The 15,414-nt window shown below is 27.9% G+C and overlaps 1 protein-coding gene across 2 annotated transcripts in view; it reads left to right on the forward strand.

The window, feature by feature from the left end:
• Window positions 1-811: 811 nt before the first annotated feature.
• LOC100198658 (probable ATP-dependent RNA helicase DDX4) overlaps window positions 812-15,414 on the forward strand; it is a 54,585-nt gene continuing 39,982 nt past the window's right edge. For both annotated transcript variants that reach the window (XR_010636654.1, XM_065790611.1), the window contains exons 1-3: window positions 812-921; window positions 6,617-6,659; window positions 8,098-8,444. Coding sequence is in view for 1 of the 2 variants with exons in the window: in XM_065790611.1 (XP_065646683.1) it covers window positions 6,629-6,659; window positions 8,098-8,444 (378 nt within the window). In the remaining variant the exon portion in view is untranslated. The remainder of the gene's footprint in view (window positions 922-6,616; window positions 6,660-8,097; window positions 8,445-15,414) is intronic.

The raw sequence follows: 15,414 nt of genomic DNA on the forward strand, positions 1-15,414 counted from the left end.
AAACATTTATTGCAAAAAATCTATAGCTTTCCATAAAAATCTGATGCCAGATTTGAATTGAGTGTATCAAAGTTATGTAAGAACAAGTGTCAAATTTAATGCAATAAATTTTTTGTAGACCAGTGTAATTAGTATTGCAAGCATACACAGAGCATTTTTGGCATGGTTAGATTTAATATGAAATTAAATAAAGTATTATTTGATTTAATTTTATTGTTTCAAAAATTAGTTTATATGTTGATAAATAGTTCTTTGTAACCGTAGAAAAATAGTACCCTATAAAATAATCCGGTTTCTTGATGACCTGCAATAGAAAACTATGTACAACAGCAAATTCAAAAGTACAACTTTAATAGTGAATTTTTTGAAATTAAACTAATAAAATAAAAAATATTACTATATTTTATTATTATTGTTTGTTTTATCACTTAACATTGATAACTAACCAACGGTAAAACTAAGTTTGTAGAATTCAATAGTTTATTAAGTTTCTATTTGATTAGATAAAACAACCCTCTATGCTTATCCGTTTAATTCATCCAGTTCTTAGAATTTTGTTTATTTATATTTTTCTTCGAATTGCGCAGAACTTGCCGGGCATAATTTATCATATCCATAGCCATAGCAAAAAATAATTTAAATATATGCCGTATACTAATATATACTATTAAGGTTTATAAACTTTTCTTTATTAAGATTGACTAAAAATATTGATTAAATTGATTAAAATTGTACAATTTATGTTTCATATTGCTCATGAATTCGTATTTGATTTGTATAGAATGACCCCCGTAAATAGTTTTAACTTTTAAAACACATCGCTATTTTACATTTCTTAGAATTCAAGTTGTTTAAACTGTTTAAATCCATTCCGAATGCTGTAAATGTCAATAGTCGGCAAACTTAGAGTACGAGTCTAAAGTAAGTATTTTAAATATTGAATTGAACTATATATAAACAAATATAACTTAAATGCAATGTAAAAGTATTTGGAATACAAAAAGTATTAATAGATAATTTTTTAAGGAGGAAAGGCTCTTTACTAGTTTAGTAAAGTAGTTTAGTAAAAAAAAACTTTATTAACTGTGAAAAAGTTCTCTATTATTTGAGAAAATGTTCTTCGATAGTTTAGAAGAAAAAAAATGCTCTAACCCTAACCCTGAAAACTTTAAAACAAGAAATTATCAAATTTAAATAAAAATATCTGTTAGGGCGCCTAATTATGAAGTAAAAGTAAGCATTCACCAGCAGCGGTTCGGTCGCAGTTAAGTTTCAAACAAAAATAAAAAGTAAAAACTCAAATAAAACTTGTAATAAAATGTTGCAATTATTTTATTGTATTATTTTATTTAGATTCCCTTGTGCCTTGTTTTTATCAAATTACTTAAAAGTCCGTCAACAAAGTCTAAGTTTTTATAAACTTTTATGGCATTTGATCGTTCTAAGATATTTTAAGATATCTGATCAGCCTGTATCAAAAAGGCAAAACATGTTCAAGGCAAACAGGATCAAGGCAAAACTAAATCTTGAAAAGAGACATTTTATTTAAAAAAAAAGACTTAGAAAAATTTTCCGTTTTTAAAATATCATAAATCACATTTTTTTTCGAGTTTTAAATAAATTTAGATAGCTTGTAAATAAACTACACGTCTTTACAAGTTTACTTCAAATTTAAATGAAGACAACTAAACTATGTTTACAGTCGTATATACGTTTAATATGATTTGGTGTAATCTGTGTTTTGTAAATACTACAGTTGAACTCACTAATCCTCAAAAAGTCTCAAAATATGTTTGATCTACAAAAGTTTTCGAATTAGAAGATTTCAATTCTAAATATTAAACCCCGAAGATTTTGGGACGACTTGCGAAATACATAAATGCGAACTGACATAAGTGCAATTGGCATAAGTGCGAACTTGCATAAGCGCAAACTGCCATAAGTGCAAATCAGTTGCAAAAACTGGCACAAGTGCAAACTGGCATAAGTGCGCCAAAAGAATTCAGTTGCAAAAACTGAAACAAGCGCAAACTGGCATAAGTGCGTTGAAAGAATTTGAAAACATTGGCATAAGTGAGAATTGAAATAAGTGCGAACTGGCATAAGTGCGAAGCAGTTGCAGAAACTGGCATTAGTGCGAATTGGCATAAGTGCGAAATGCCAATTCGTACTTATGTTAATATTTGCAATTTTAAATTGTGCAATTATGCCAATTCGCACTGAAGCCAGTTTCTGCAACTGCTTCGCACTTATGCCAGTTCACACTTATGCCAATGTTTGCAAATTCTTTTAGCGCATGTACGTCGATTCGCATTTATGCCAGTTCGAATTTTTGCAAATGGTTTGCACTTAAGCCAGTTTGCACTTATGCCAATGTTTACAAATTTTTTTGGCGCATTTATGTCAATTCGCACTTATGCCAATTCGCAAATTCTTTTTCTAATCTATGTTACAAAAAACTATATGATTTTTCTTTTTGCAAAACAAGGCAACGCTAATTATTAAACTCTGGAGGGACCAAAGAACTTGTTTGATTTAAATGAACTTTAAAATTTCTAAAGTCCAACTGTAGTTGGTTTGTCAGACCGTCACGCAGATCACCACATTTGTTTAAAGGTGGTGACCTGTGTTTAACCTGTCAAACGTGGTGATCACGTTTTTATTTTGTGTTTGTGTAGTGATAGTGTTACTAAGGATTTAGATATTGTGAACTTGAATTGCCGACTAGAATTACTGATCACTATGCCAAATTTATTGAAATTGTTTCAGGAAATTTGACAACTTCTGTTTCTGATCACGTACCTCAATTTTGTATTTGACCCAATTTCAATAAATTATTTATACCACGCAGACACAAGTTATATACCAGAATTTTCAAAAACTTTAATAGAGAAAATTTTAAATATAATGTATCAAAAATTGACTGGGACGATGTTATAAAGTCCAATGAGACCAACACATTTTTCCAAATGTTTATTACTGAAACAACATTGATTTTAGATCGCTACGCCCCACTTAAAAAAATACAAGTATCAAAAACTTCAACCGTCGATTCAAACCATGGATTACAAAAGGAATTATATATTCTATTCAAGTGCGCAATCTTTTCTAACAAAAAATGATAAGATCTAAAGATCTTATTATTTTTTGTTAGATCTAAAAAAAAGTCTGAAAGTATTTTTAAAAGATATAAATATATGATAATTACATGAATTAAACTTAGTAAAAAAACCCATTTTAAAAATTTTTTCGAGGAAAATATAAAAAATCTTCGCGAACTTTGGAAAGGCATTAACATTCTAATTAATGTAAAAAATTTGAATAAATCATCTCCCAACTGTTTGCAAGAAAAATGAAATATATATATAACTGATCCAACTCTAATCTCTGAGTCATTTAACACTTTTTTTTTAAATGTTGCTCATAAACTCAAATCCAATATTCATTCGTCTTACATTAACTATCAAAAGTATCTTAAACATCCAAGATTACATAGTTTATTATTATCTCCAACAAATATTCCAGAAATTTCATCTCTTATATCTAAATTGAATCTAAAAAAATCATTAGATCCAAACAGCATTCCCACAAATATTCTTATAGATTTTAACTATGAGTTTTCAAATGTTCTTTTCTAAACTGTTTAATACCTCATTTATAAATGGAACATTTCCTGATATTTTGAAATTATCTTGCTTTATTCCAATATTTAAAAATAACTTTCATGCTCTAACTACAGACCTATTTTTCTTTTATTTAACATTTGTAAGCATCTTGAGAAACTTATGTATTTTAGAGTGTACTCTTTTCTAGACTCATTTAATTGTTTAAATGATTTTCAATTTGGTTTTCGATCAAAACTGCTCTACTTGCCATGCATTAATAAGTAAAACGGAAAAAATTATAAAAGCTCTTGATACTGGTCATTTCTTTTGTGGTGTTTTTATCGATTTACAAAAAGCTTACGATACCGTTAACATCGTATTTTGATTTCTAAATTAAATCATTATGGAATTCGCAGTATTGTAAATAACTGGTTTCGATCTTATCTTTCATGTCGAAAGCAATTTGTAAGTATTAATGGTTTCAATTCTAGTAATAAATCAGTTTTGTGTGGTGTTCCTCAAGGTTCGGTTCTAGCTCCTTTTATTTTTAATCTACGTTAACAACCTAATCAACTCTGTTCACTTCTCCTACGTCTAACGACCTAATCAACTCTGTTCTCCTCAGTTCATCTGTTTGCTGATGATACAAATCTCTTGCACATCAACAAATCGTATCATTCTTTATGCAAAAATGCTAATTCGGATCTAAAAGGTATAGTTCACTGGTTAAATGGTAACCTAATATGTCTCAACACCAAAAAAATTGAACTAATTTTTTTTCATTTCCACGGAAAAACTATTTCTTTAAAAATGTTGAAATCAAAATCAAAATTAATAATAAACGGAGAACTAAATGTACCATCTTTTAAAACCCAGAAGTATGGTAAAAATTCTATTGTTTTTCAGTGCGTCTGTGAATTGAACAGAGGCCTTGCATGCATTTTGAATGAGTCCAAAAAACTATATCCTAAAAAACCTTTACTCCATCTTAAACAATATCAATTTAAAAAAATTCTGAAAAACTTTTTGTTCTAACTTTTAGACATATTATCCTTACGATTAAAATATCCTTTTAATTTTCTTTTCGTCATTACTACAATTATCATCAGAACTTTTTTTTATTTTTTTATTTTTTTATTTTTATTAAAACCTGCAAATTATGATTTCTACATGTTTGTTTTAATGTATGTTTTATGTGCTTTAATCTATGTGTTTACGGTCCATATGTTTCAATATATGTCTTTGCTTATTTTTGCTTATATTATGTTTAAAAATTGGTGTCATTCCTTTGATCAGATTTCTGTAAGAGTGACACCATCCTAAATAAATCATTAAATTTTTATTATAAATAATTTTATGCTCATAACTACCATTATGATATTAGTTATTATTATTATTTTTTCATTGTAATTAATGTAAACATACTTATTATTACTATTACTATAGTTTGTATTAATTTTTATCTTATATTATTATAATATATTATTATTATTTCTATTGTTATTGTTGTTATTATTTTTATTATTGTTATTACTATTATCAAAACTATTGTAAAATCATTGACGGAAAATAAATAGCTTGTTGTTGTTGTTGTTGTTGTTGTTGAACATTGTATTTTTTTTTTGTATTTAAGCATTTTTAAATAGTGATCAATGACTTTTGATCGGTGGTCAAACCGAGGGTCAGACCGGTAGTGTATAAATAAAAAAAAATTAGATTTCATCCTCTATTTCGAAAAACTCTTTTAGATGGAGCAGCTCAAATAAATTGATTAATATAGTTAGTTTATTATTATTTATTTATAGTTAAAATAAGAAGAAAATTTTTTTAACAAAAATATTTTTTTTTTAACAAAACCTAAAATAAAAACTTAATTTAGATTAAAAATCAGGTAAATAAATTTACATTTTTTAAATTTTAAACCAGAAAGAATGTATGATAAAAATTTAGTTTTCAAAGAATAGAGATGAATAAAGGGTTAAAGCCTAAATGACTCATGGTACAAACTCACCATGAAAATAAATGAAACAAAATATGTAATATAATTATATTAAAATATTAAAATATAAGTGAATAAACAGGGAAAAAATTTCAAAATACTAGGTCAGGGTTTTGCAGCACTAGCTAAACCTTTTATTTGTGTTTTACAAGGCTCAGTACAACTATCTTACAAGTCTCAGTGTAAGTACCTAACAAGGCTCCTTTACTTTTTCTTAATTTTATCAACTATCTGAACGTTTTGCTTGAATTTTCTACTGCTTTTCACTTTGTTAAAGATTCGACGACACCTTAACATTACTTAAAAACTTGAAAAAAATGTGTACCATAATGTAGCTAACACCGTTCAATGTCTCCGCTACAATAATTTATTACTTAACTTAAAAAAAAAACTGAACTTATTATATTTAAATTTATTCAAACAAAAATAACTAAATTTTAAATTAAGTTGCTAAGAAATAAATCTTGATAATTCTATCTAATATGTCGGAATCAAAATATATTCCAATTTATTATTTGAACCTCAGTTTCAAGGCTTGGCATTGATCAAACGGAATCACAGCTATAATGTTTAATTATGTCAACCATGAAGTTCTGCTTGATATATGTCGTGAAGTTTTTCACATCCATCACAGATATGCTTACCAAATTTATTACCACTGTTTTATAATCATTAAATTTGATAAGTGTTACTTTCATATAAGTTTATATTACTACTTGTTAACATCCTTGATATAAAAGCTTTTCAAAATGTATTTGATTTAATTCAAAAAAAAAAAGGGAAATTATGAAAACACTACGGTTAAGATAAAATATGAGGGATAAGAATGACAATGAATAAATGCAACATTAAAAAATATTTCTATGTTTCTAACATTAAAAGAAGTTTTGTATGATGAATTACTATTCATCACCAGAGTGATAATTATTAGTATTTTTTTTTATATTATATTTCTTTCCCCCTTCCTCCTCAAAAAAAAAAAAATCCATAATATTAAAAATATATATTTTAGGATACTTAAACAATGGACGAGGAGTTTGCTAAACAACTTAAAGGTATATTTTCCTTATTTTTATCCTTTTCTTTTTCATCACTATTAAATATAGTTCAATGGTACAGTTTATTAAAAAGCAAAGTTGTGCGATTAATAATAAAAGAAGGAAGCTTTTATAGTCTGATACCTGTTTTGTATGATACAGTATTGTGCCAATCGATTACATAAAAATCAAAAACAAAAAAAAACCAGGTTTTGTTAGGTTTTCTTACACTTGTAACAACTTATCTTCTTATGTCTTATGTGTCCTTCTAGTGCTGTTATGACGTTATGCACACGATATTACTTGGAATCTGTTAAAGTCTCACAATTGATTTAGATTTATGGATTTTAAAACCAAATCAGAAGGATATTCGTGATACGCTTAGTTTTAATCGCGCAGTTCTACTTTCAAAGTCTTTTCTTTACAATTGCCCAGTAATGGATCGAGATCTGGGAATTGTCAGGCAGTTTAAGTATTCTCATGTTATTTTCTACCATGAATACACCTTCAGCATTTAAATATTGTGCTTTTAGAATTTCAATGTTAGTTTCATTATAGAGTTCATTATGCCTAAAACATGGTAAAGTGCCCCTTACCGAGAACAAAGAAACAACCCTAAAGCATCTCATTTTTAAGATTCTTGATATGCTTTTCCGTGTTGGATAAGTCCACCAGCAAAATGATAAACAAACTGTGACCACTGTGATCGCTGTAATCGCTGACCTTGCACAATAATATGTAACTCATCAGAAAATAAAACCAATCAATAAGTTAACAGTTATCACGTGTTTTCAATTCAAATTTCAATTTTCAAGTATTGTATGATTTTATAAGCATAAATAACTGTATAGCTGTTCTTGACATGGATGTCATGTGAAGCAAATTCATTTGCTTCTCATTGATTTCTAATACTCTCATCAGATAATACCTTCTTCCATCAGATCTCGATTATCTTTCTGTGAGGTCTTTGTTTTCTACTATATTTTCCTTTTTTAATTGTAATAAGCTGCCAGTTGCTACTTAATGCTGAACATCTAATGGCTATTTCCCTTTGAGATTTATCAGAATATTGAAACGAAGGTAGTATTTTAGATCTTTTTTTTTTGGTATAGTGTCCATTATTTTTTTTTATTTTTATCATTATTTAATATATATTTTTTCTTCTGATTATAGTTAAATATTAGAAAATATAGAACAAAACAACAAATAGAAGGGGAAAATGTTTTATGCAAGTAATTTTCACATTACTTCAATGTTATGTTAATGTTATTATATAAGCTTATATAATGCCACTTATATAGTGTTGCTATTGTCCCGGTTTTTCGTGCGAAAACGTAATAGAAATTTTACTTAATTTAGTCCTGATTTATTCTACGCAGGATAAACGCGGGATAAACGCGGTAAATAATAATCACTCTTTACTTATACCATCAATTTTAAGAATTTATTTGTTTAGGTTTAAAGTTATCAGAAATACCAAAACTAAAATGCCAAAGTTCCGATTGCTTTGTTTGTGTTGAGAGACAGCATAATTTCTCTGATGTAGAAACAGGATATAGTTATTATCGACAACCCGGAATCTTTTTTGATGAATACGATAAACTTGAAGTATGTATATCCGGATTAAACATTAAAGATTTACCCAAGCCAATTCTTGGTTTTGAGTTTATAAAGGAGCTACCTCCTTCAATATTTGATGTTCAATTTTACAAAAAGCCAACACCTGTTCAAAAAAGTGCAATACCACTTATGATGGAAGGATTAGATCTTGTTGTTTGCGCACAAACAGGCTCAGGAAAAACGGTAATGAAGTTGGTTGAAGTAAAATATTATTTAGAAATCTAAGTTCAAACTTTAGCTTTTATTAACTTTTTTAAAATTGATGAAAAGTTAAAACCTGAACAAAATGATTAGGAAAAGTTCAAATGAAAGTAAATTTTATTTTATTTCAAGTTTTTTTGTGCCACATTCACACACTTATATGTGACCTTTAAGTGTAACATCCACATATTTGCATATCACATTTACATATTCCCACTCGCACACTCACATTTACAACATGTCACCATGGCCTACTATGATTACACGGCCTGATTTGCTGCATTTTTCGTAAAAAATTATAAGGCCAGTTGTTTTACGGCTTATTTTCTATTATGAGACCATTAACAATATTTAATAATTAAAATGATGTGGTTATTACAATTATTATATCAAAGTTTGGTTTATGCTAATATATTCATGTAATATGTATTTATTATTATATTCTGATTGATTGTCTGCTTCATTATTATCCATTAGAGAGTGGATTAATGAAACAAACACACAGACAGTCTACTTAGTATATTGTATATACCATATATGTATACCTGATATTTTATATAAGGTATACATACCAACTGTGTTTGAGTCAATAACAGTTAATAAAGATCTTAACGTTTCATTGTCCTATAAAGGATATCATATTTCTTTAAACTGGATTGTTTCGCAGTGGTCATAATTTTCTAAAAGAAACAACTGATTCAGTAAGTAAAGATTAGGTGAAACAACTTAAAAAAAGACAGAGAACCAATAATAATTCCTAATAAAAAGCTATTTTTTATTACTGTTTGTTGCAATTATAACAAAAACAAAGTAACAAACCTTTGATTTTGTTTCCACTAAAGATTTGTAGATAGTCTTTACAACATATAAACATTTTGCAAAATATATAGCTATCTGAAAGCCTATTTCAGTATTCTGTTTTACAGGAAAAAACTGAAGTAGGCAATCAGTTAGCGAAAAATCCAGTATAACATAATGTAAATACACTAAATTAATCCGAGTTATTTGTTCCAATTTTAATAAAATATGAAAAAAATATTCATAATGCAAACATAAGAACTCAAGCTTTTAAACGTTAGCCTAGGGCTGCCATAAATATCAGATTACTAACTGGGACAAAAGCCCCCCTCCCCAAAAAAAAGCGTGTAATAAACTTAATACTTATTTCAATAATTGTTTTATTTTTTTCGGGTTGAACTAAAGGCCTGTATTTAGTTTATAGTAGCCCCATAGCGAAAAACAGTTGCGACCTCTACAAAGTCTCTCCTCCTCCCCTTCCCAAAATAAATCTGTTTTTCTGATTTGTAAAGCATAAACTTGCCTTTGCCTTTCAAGCTCAATTAAAAGTCGATTGATTAGATAAACCTCAACAATCGTTTTTCCTCCCCCAGTAAAGTCTGATGCTTGAATAGAAATTAATTTTTCATTTTGGCGTTTGTAAGCTCAGCAGAGCAGTGACGTATCCAGGGGGATGATTTAGATGGCTGAATCTTGGAACCGACACAGCAGCAGAGTGTTTGTTGATGCTTACCAATAGCATAAGTTGTTTTCAAATTTGACAAAAATTGATTAAACCATTTCGAACGAAAAAAGAAAGAGAGCTATACAGCAACTTTAAAACAACTTCAAACGCTTGAATCATTTTATTTATTTTGTTGAATCTTTTCGTATTTGTGCTTCAGATTAAAACAGTCGTACCTAGCTGATCTTTTTTCCGCTTAAAGTTTAAAAGTGAAGTTTGTAAAGTTAAACCAAAAATAAATTGATTTTTTTCCGGCTTGCCTCCCCAAATGCCATGGCCCCGCAGCGGCAGCCTAGGATGGACATGTGTAGAGATAGGCATGAATGTACCTTCAGAAATGTATTTGTTTTATAATACTTATAATGCTCTTATAATTACGATTATAATAAAAGCTATAATGCCGATACCGATGATTATAAAATAATAAACCTAAAAATTTTGATAACTTTTTTTAAACTTTTTGTTTGTTTGTGAGGGCAGGGGGAGGGCGAGGGGATGAGAGAGAATTGTCCCGGTGCTGGTAACATCTTCTGACAGGTATTGATTACAAGTTTTGCGCATTTGCAGTATTTGAATAATTGAAATCAAAATTAAATTCAGCAGAAGTTAGAAAAATACATAAACACTAACAAATAAAAAATATACAAAGTGTTTTCTATGCATGTATTACAGGGGTTATTTTTTTAGTGTGACTAATAGTTTTAAATCAACCGGGACAAAATACCCTTTGACATGGACATTGGAACACGGATCTTAAAACCGGGACATTTCCTGGTGCACCGGGACGTATGGCAGTCCTACGTTAGCCATAAAAAAACTGGCATCTTAATTTTTTACGGAAAATGAAACAAATCAGGCCGTGTAATTATAGTAGGCCATGATGTCACGTGTTCACATTTTTATCTTTAATATACTTTTAAGATTTTTAAAAATTTGTAACTTATAATTAACTTTAATAATTGTTTATATAAACTTATAACAAGTATTGTATTTATTTACTACTTTATATATAAGAGGGAAGTTTTATATTTTCCTTCTTTTGAGTAAGTTGCCTTGCGAATTACATGAAATTAATACTGTTATCAACAACAATAATAATGTTCCACATCGACCATTTCTATACTTATTTTTTGTTTGGTCTTTTTCCTTTAATAAATTTTAGCAATGGGTTAACGATGAACGTTTTATACTTTATTACTTCTCATCGTTAAGTTCAAGTCATAAACGGTCATAAAAGTCATAAAAGCTTTTGTTAATATGAAACAACTTCGCTATGTTTTATTGCTGCCTAATATAGTTTATAATATTAAAACATAAAGCACGCTCAAAATGAAACGTTTTTTATTTCCAGCGTGAACGGGGTATTATTTAAAAGTAATCAAGTTTTTAAATCAAGAAGAAATGCAAAATAAAAGTAAATATTTACTTAGTATGCATTATATATATACAATAAACAAAACATGAGTTAATAACAAATAAGAACAAAATATATTTTACGAAAGTTGTGAAATACTATTTTTTTTAAATGTAATCGTATAATACTATTGAAATTAGATAGTGTCCCTTCAAGTGTGTTTGACACGGATCTCTTGGCAGCCATTGCAACAGAGTTAATAGTGAGAAAAAGTCGCAGGACTTTTTTTTATTAGAAAACGTGAACGTAAGTGAAAGTAAATATCTAACTTATGTAAACTTCACATTATGTAATGTTAAAACATACTAAAACATACATCAAGTTTTCAGTTTTGCTTTCACTTTAAATTTGATTTATAGAATTTATTCACCGTTTTATAAAGTTTTTTGTTTATTAAATACCTTTACCTTTTTTTTTTTGATTTACCAACTTTTGATGTAATTTTATTTTTTATTTTCATTTTTTATTACCTTTTAGTCGCTCTTATAGCTTAGACCATGAGTTTCGCTTTTTGTATTCGACTACCATATTGTTAGATTTTTTGATCCTATAGCGTTAATACCTTTCCAAATTAATGCACCTTAGTGGTCAAAGTGTTTGGCTTGCAGAGTTTCTGAAGCAAAGCGCCAAGATTCACTTTCTTTTTTTTTTAATCTTTACTGATTTTTCTGAAATACAAAATAAAACGCTTTTGAAGTTTTAGAGACATATTTGTTATATACATTATATATATTAAGATATTATTCACTATAAACAAACGAATTGGAAAGAATTTTTGAAAAACTTATTTTCCGTTTTATAAAGCCTTTTATTAAACAGTTTATAAATTATCGTCAGACATCACGTCTATGTGGCTTGCTTGCCCTAAAAGAGTTTGCTAGCAGAGTTTCTGAAGCCAAGCGCCGTCGTTCAAATCCTATCACTGTCACCTTTTTTGTTTGAATCGTTTTTGATTTTTCTACAATACAAAAAAAAAAACACTTTAAAGTTTTATAAATATTGTATAAATAACATATATAAAGATATTAAATACTATAACAAACGAAAGGAGAGAAACTTTTAAAAAGCCTAAAATTTCTAAAAACATCAAAACACCGGGAGAAATTTGTTGCACATATGTAATAATAGAATTACTTATGTTGTTAATGTGCTCAGGTAACTAGTCCTAATCAGCTGCGAATAGGGATGGCAAAAATCCCAGACATTTTCAATCCCGGGATTTCAGGATTGAGAAGCTTGTCCCCGGAAATCCCGGGATTAAAGAGAAAAAAACGTAATTGTAAAAATTGAAGCATAAGAAGAACTAAATTTTAAAGGGTTCATCAAACACTTAAAAGTATCAATCAATATAATGATAATATAAATAAAATACTTCATTTGTAAATGAACCAAATTAATCTAAATAATAAAACAATTCCTTAAAATGATAACACAGTATAAATAAAAAAATAACTAAAAATAATATGAATATGCATGAATATACATGAGTTATATTTATTTTTGAAAGAACCACCCTAAAAAATCAAAGCGTGAATCATTTCATTGCTTAATCGTACTCGATCTTTTGAACATAAAAATCCAGCAGCTGAGAATGCTCGTTTGGACTACATACTTGTTGGCCGTATAGATAGTATACAACTACGTGTTTTTTAAAGGGGATCACATCTTGAGCTACTGCTTTTTAGAAACAGTATTTCTTTTTGAATTTTCAAAGTTATTTTTTTACCCTTAGAGGTTGTGTTCGTATTGCTGCCAATCCTTTTTCCATCACTTCATTCAATTGTTCTCTAGATTTTTTGCATTATTATCATATTTGTGGCTTGATCACTACTCAAGTCTGCTGCTGTTATTATAGTTCCCAAGTTTAAGCATTTTATCATGTTTATCATATTTTTTTAATTTTGGGTACTTGTATTTGGTACAAAAACTGGAACTTTGTATGAAGTAACCTGGTCATGAATATATACTAAGCTCCTTAACGGGGTTTATCTCTCATTAATTCTGTAACTCAAAACATCATACAATTGTTTTTAATTTCAGATTGTTGTTCTTTTATTTTTGTTAGCATAAACTCTAATGCAATGTCAAGAAATTAATGTTAAGTTGAGTCGACAACCTGCTAACACAGTTGCTTTAACGGAAATAAAATGTACTTCTAAATCATATATCATTCTACATTCCTTTTCGTTCATCTTAACTGAATTATCAATGTTGCAATTCAATTCTAAATGCAGAATTGTCTTGTTAACACAAAATTTTAATTTTAACTACAAAAATTGGTCAAGCATAAGCAAAAAGCAGCTGAGGCTAGACCGATTTGTGAAGTTAAAATTAAAAAATCATAAACTTATTCATTGGTTTTGCAACCCATGATTAAATGGATGACCTTTTCAAACTCAGCTTTTACGTGCTTTTGTAAATAATTTTCATTTTTTTTTTGGGACCTTTTAAAAATTTTTATAATTTTTCTGACTTTTGTTATAAAGAGCCCAACAATTTGATTATTTTATTAATTAACAATGAATCATTTGAACCTCGAATATGATCATCCCCTATAGAAAAAAATTTCTACTTTAAATAACAACAACTAAATGATAACAACTTTACTTTAAATAATAACAACTAAATTTTGTTTAATAAACCTTTTGTATTTGGATAACTTCATTAATTAAACCGATGTTAAAAAAACTTTTTTGCCACGCACACATTTGAAACTAAATTGAGTGAACTTAAAAATGGAAATGTAACCACGTACACATTGGAATTAGAATGAATTAGAAAATTCAAAATAAAATTAAAGTATTTCTTATATTAAAATTTTTTGATCTTCCCATTAGCAAGCACTAAAATTTTATTTATTTTCAATAATACTATGTTTTTTAATTATACTATATATACATTTTTTATATATTTAATTGTATTTATTTTGCAGAAAAGAGAGAGAATAAAAAGAAAAATTTGCAAAGAAAATAAACAGCTGCAAAACCAAACAGCTACTATTTAAAAATATTTACAGTTTTTGATGAACAAATTTTTTATCAAAAAAAATTTAATTAAAACTTTTTTAATAAAAAATTAATCTTCTTATACTTTTACTTTTTTTATAAAAATCCTGGGAAATTTTGGAGACTAATCCCCGAATTTCGAGATGAACAATTTGTAAAGGATCCCGGGATTGCCATCCCTAGCTGCGAATGGTATGAAAAATTATTGTCTGAAACTTAATAAAGAAAAAATTTATTAAGACAGTCCTGCTACTCTGGAAGGTGCTGCTGTGGGGGCAAAAAAAATAAATCAGAAAACACAATTAATAACTCGATTTTTCAAAAAGTGAACAAAATAATTCTAACCACGCGATATCATGAGTTTGCAGGAACATGTAGGCAGACGGTATTTGGAACTATCAATGGTATAATATATGCATAATATGAGAAAACTTTAATATTTTATTTTAACAATAAAGTCTTTTTTGCCAAATATATATATTTTTTTGCTATAAATATATAAGCAAGATTGAAAAAATTTCAAAATTTATTACGCTTGAACGATACCGATGAAAGCGCACTAAACCATTGAGTTATCGATGATATGCAATTAGAAGAAAAACAAACATAAATATAATACTCTTATAAGCTCTTCGTATGTGGAAAAGGTGCGCATAATAATTTTTTTTTCCTCTTAAAGCAATTTGTCAGACTGAAATTATTCTAAATAAAATATTATAGCAAATAAGGATTAGGTATTGTAAAGATCGTAAGGAATAAATAAGTATAGAAATGGTCGGTTTGATAAAGACCCGTATTTTAAATGTCCAGAAAGCTAGCATATATATATATATATATATATATATATATATATATATATATATATATATATATATGAAGGCAAACTTTACTGAATATTTATATATATATAAATATAAATAAAGGTTCAGTAAAGTTTGCTTTCCTCAAGTTATGTACTGAATTTTATGATTTTCAGAATATGATTCTCTGATAAATTTTAAATAGAATAAA

Source organism: Hydra vulgaris, chromosome 02, assembly GCF_038396675.1.
Source record: "Hydra vulgaris chromosome 02, alternate assembly HydraT2T_AEP".
NCBI lineage: Eukaryota > Metazoa > Cnidaria > Hydrozoa > Anthoathecata > Hydridae > Hydra > Hydra vulgaris.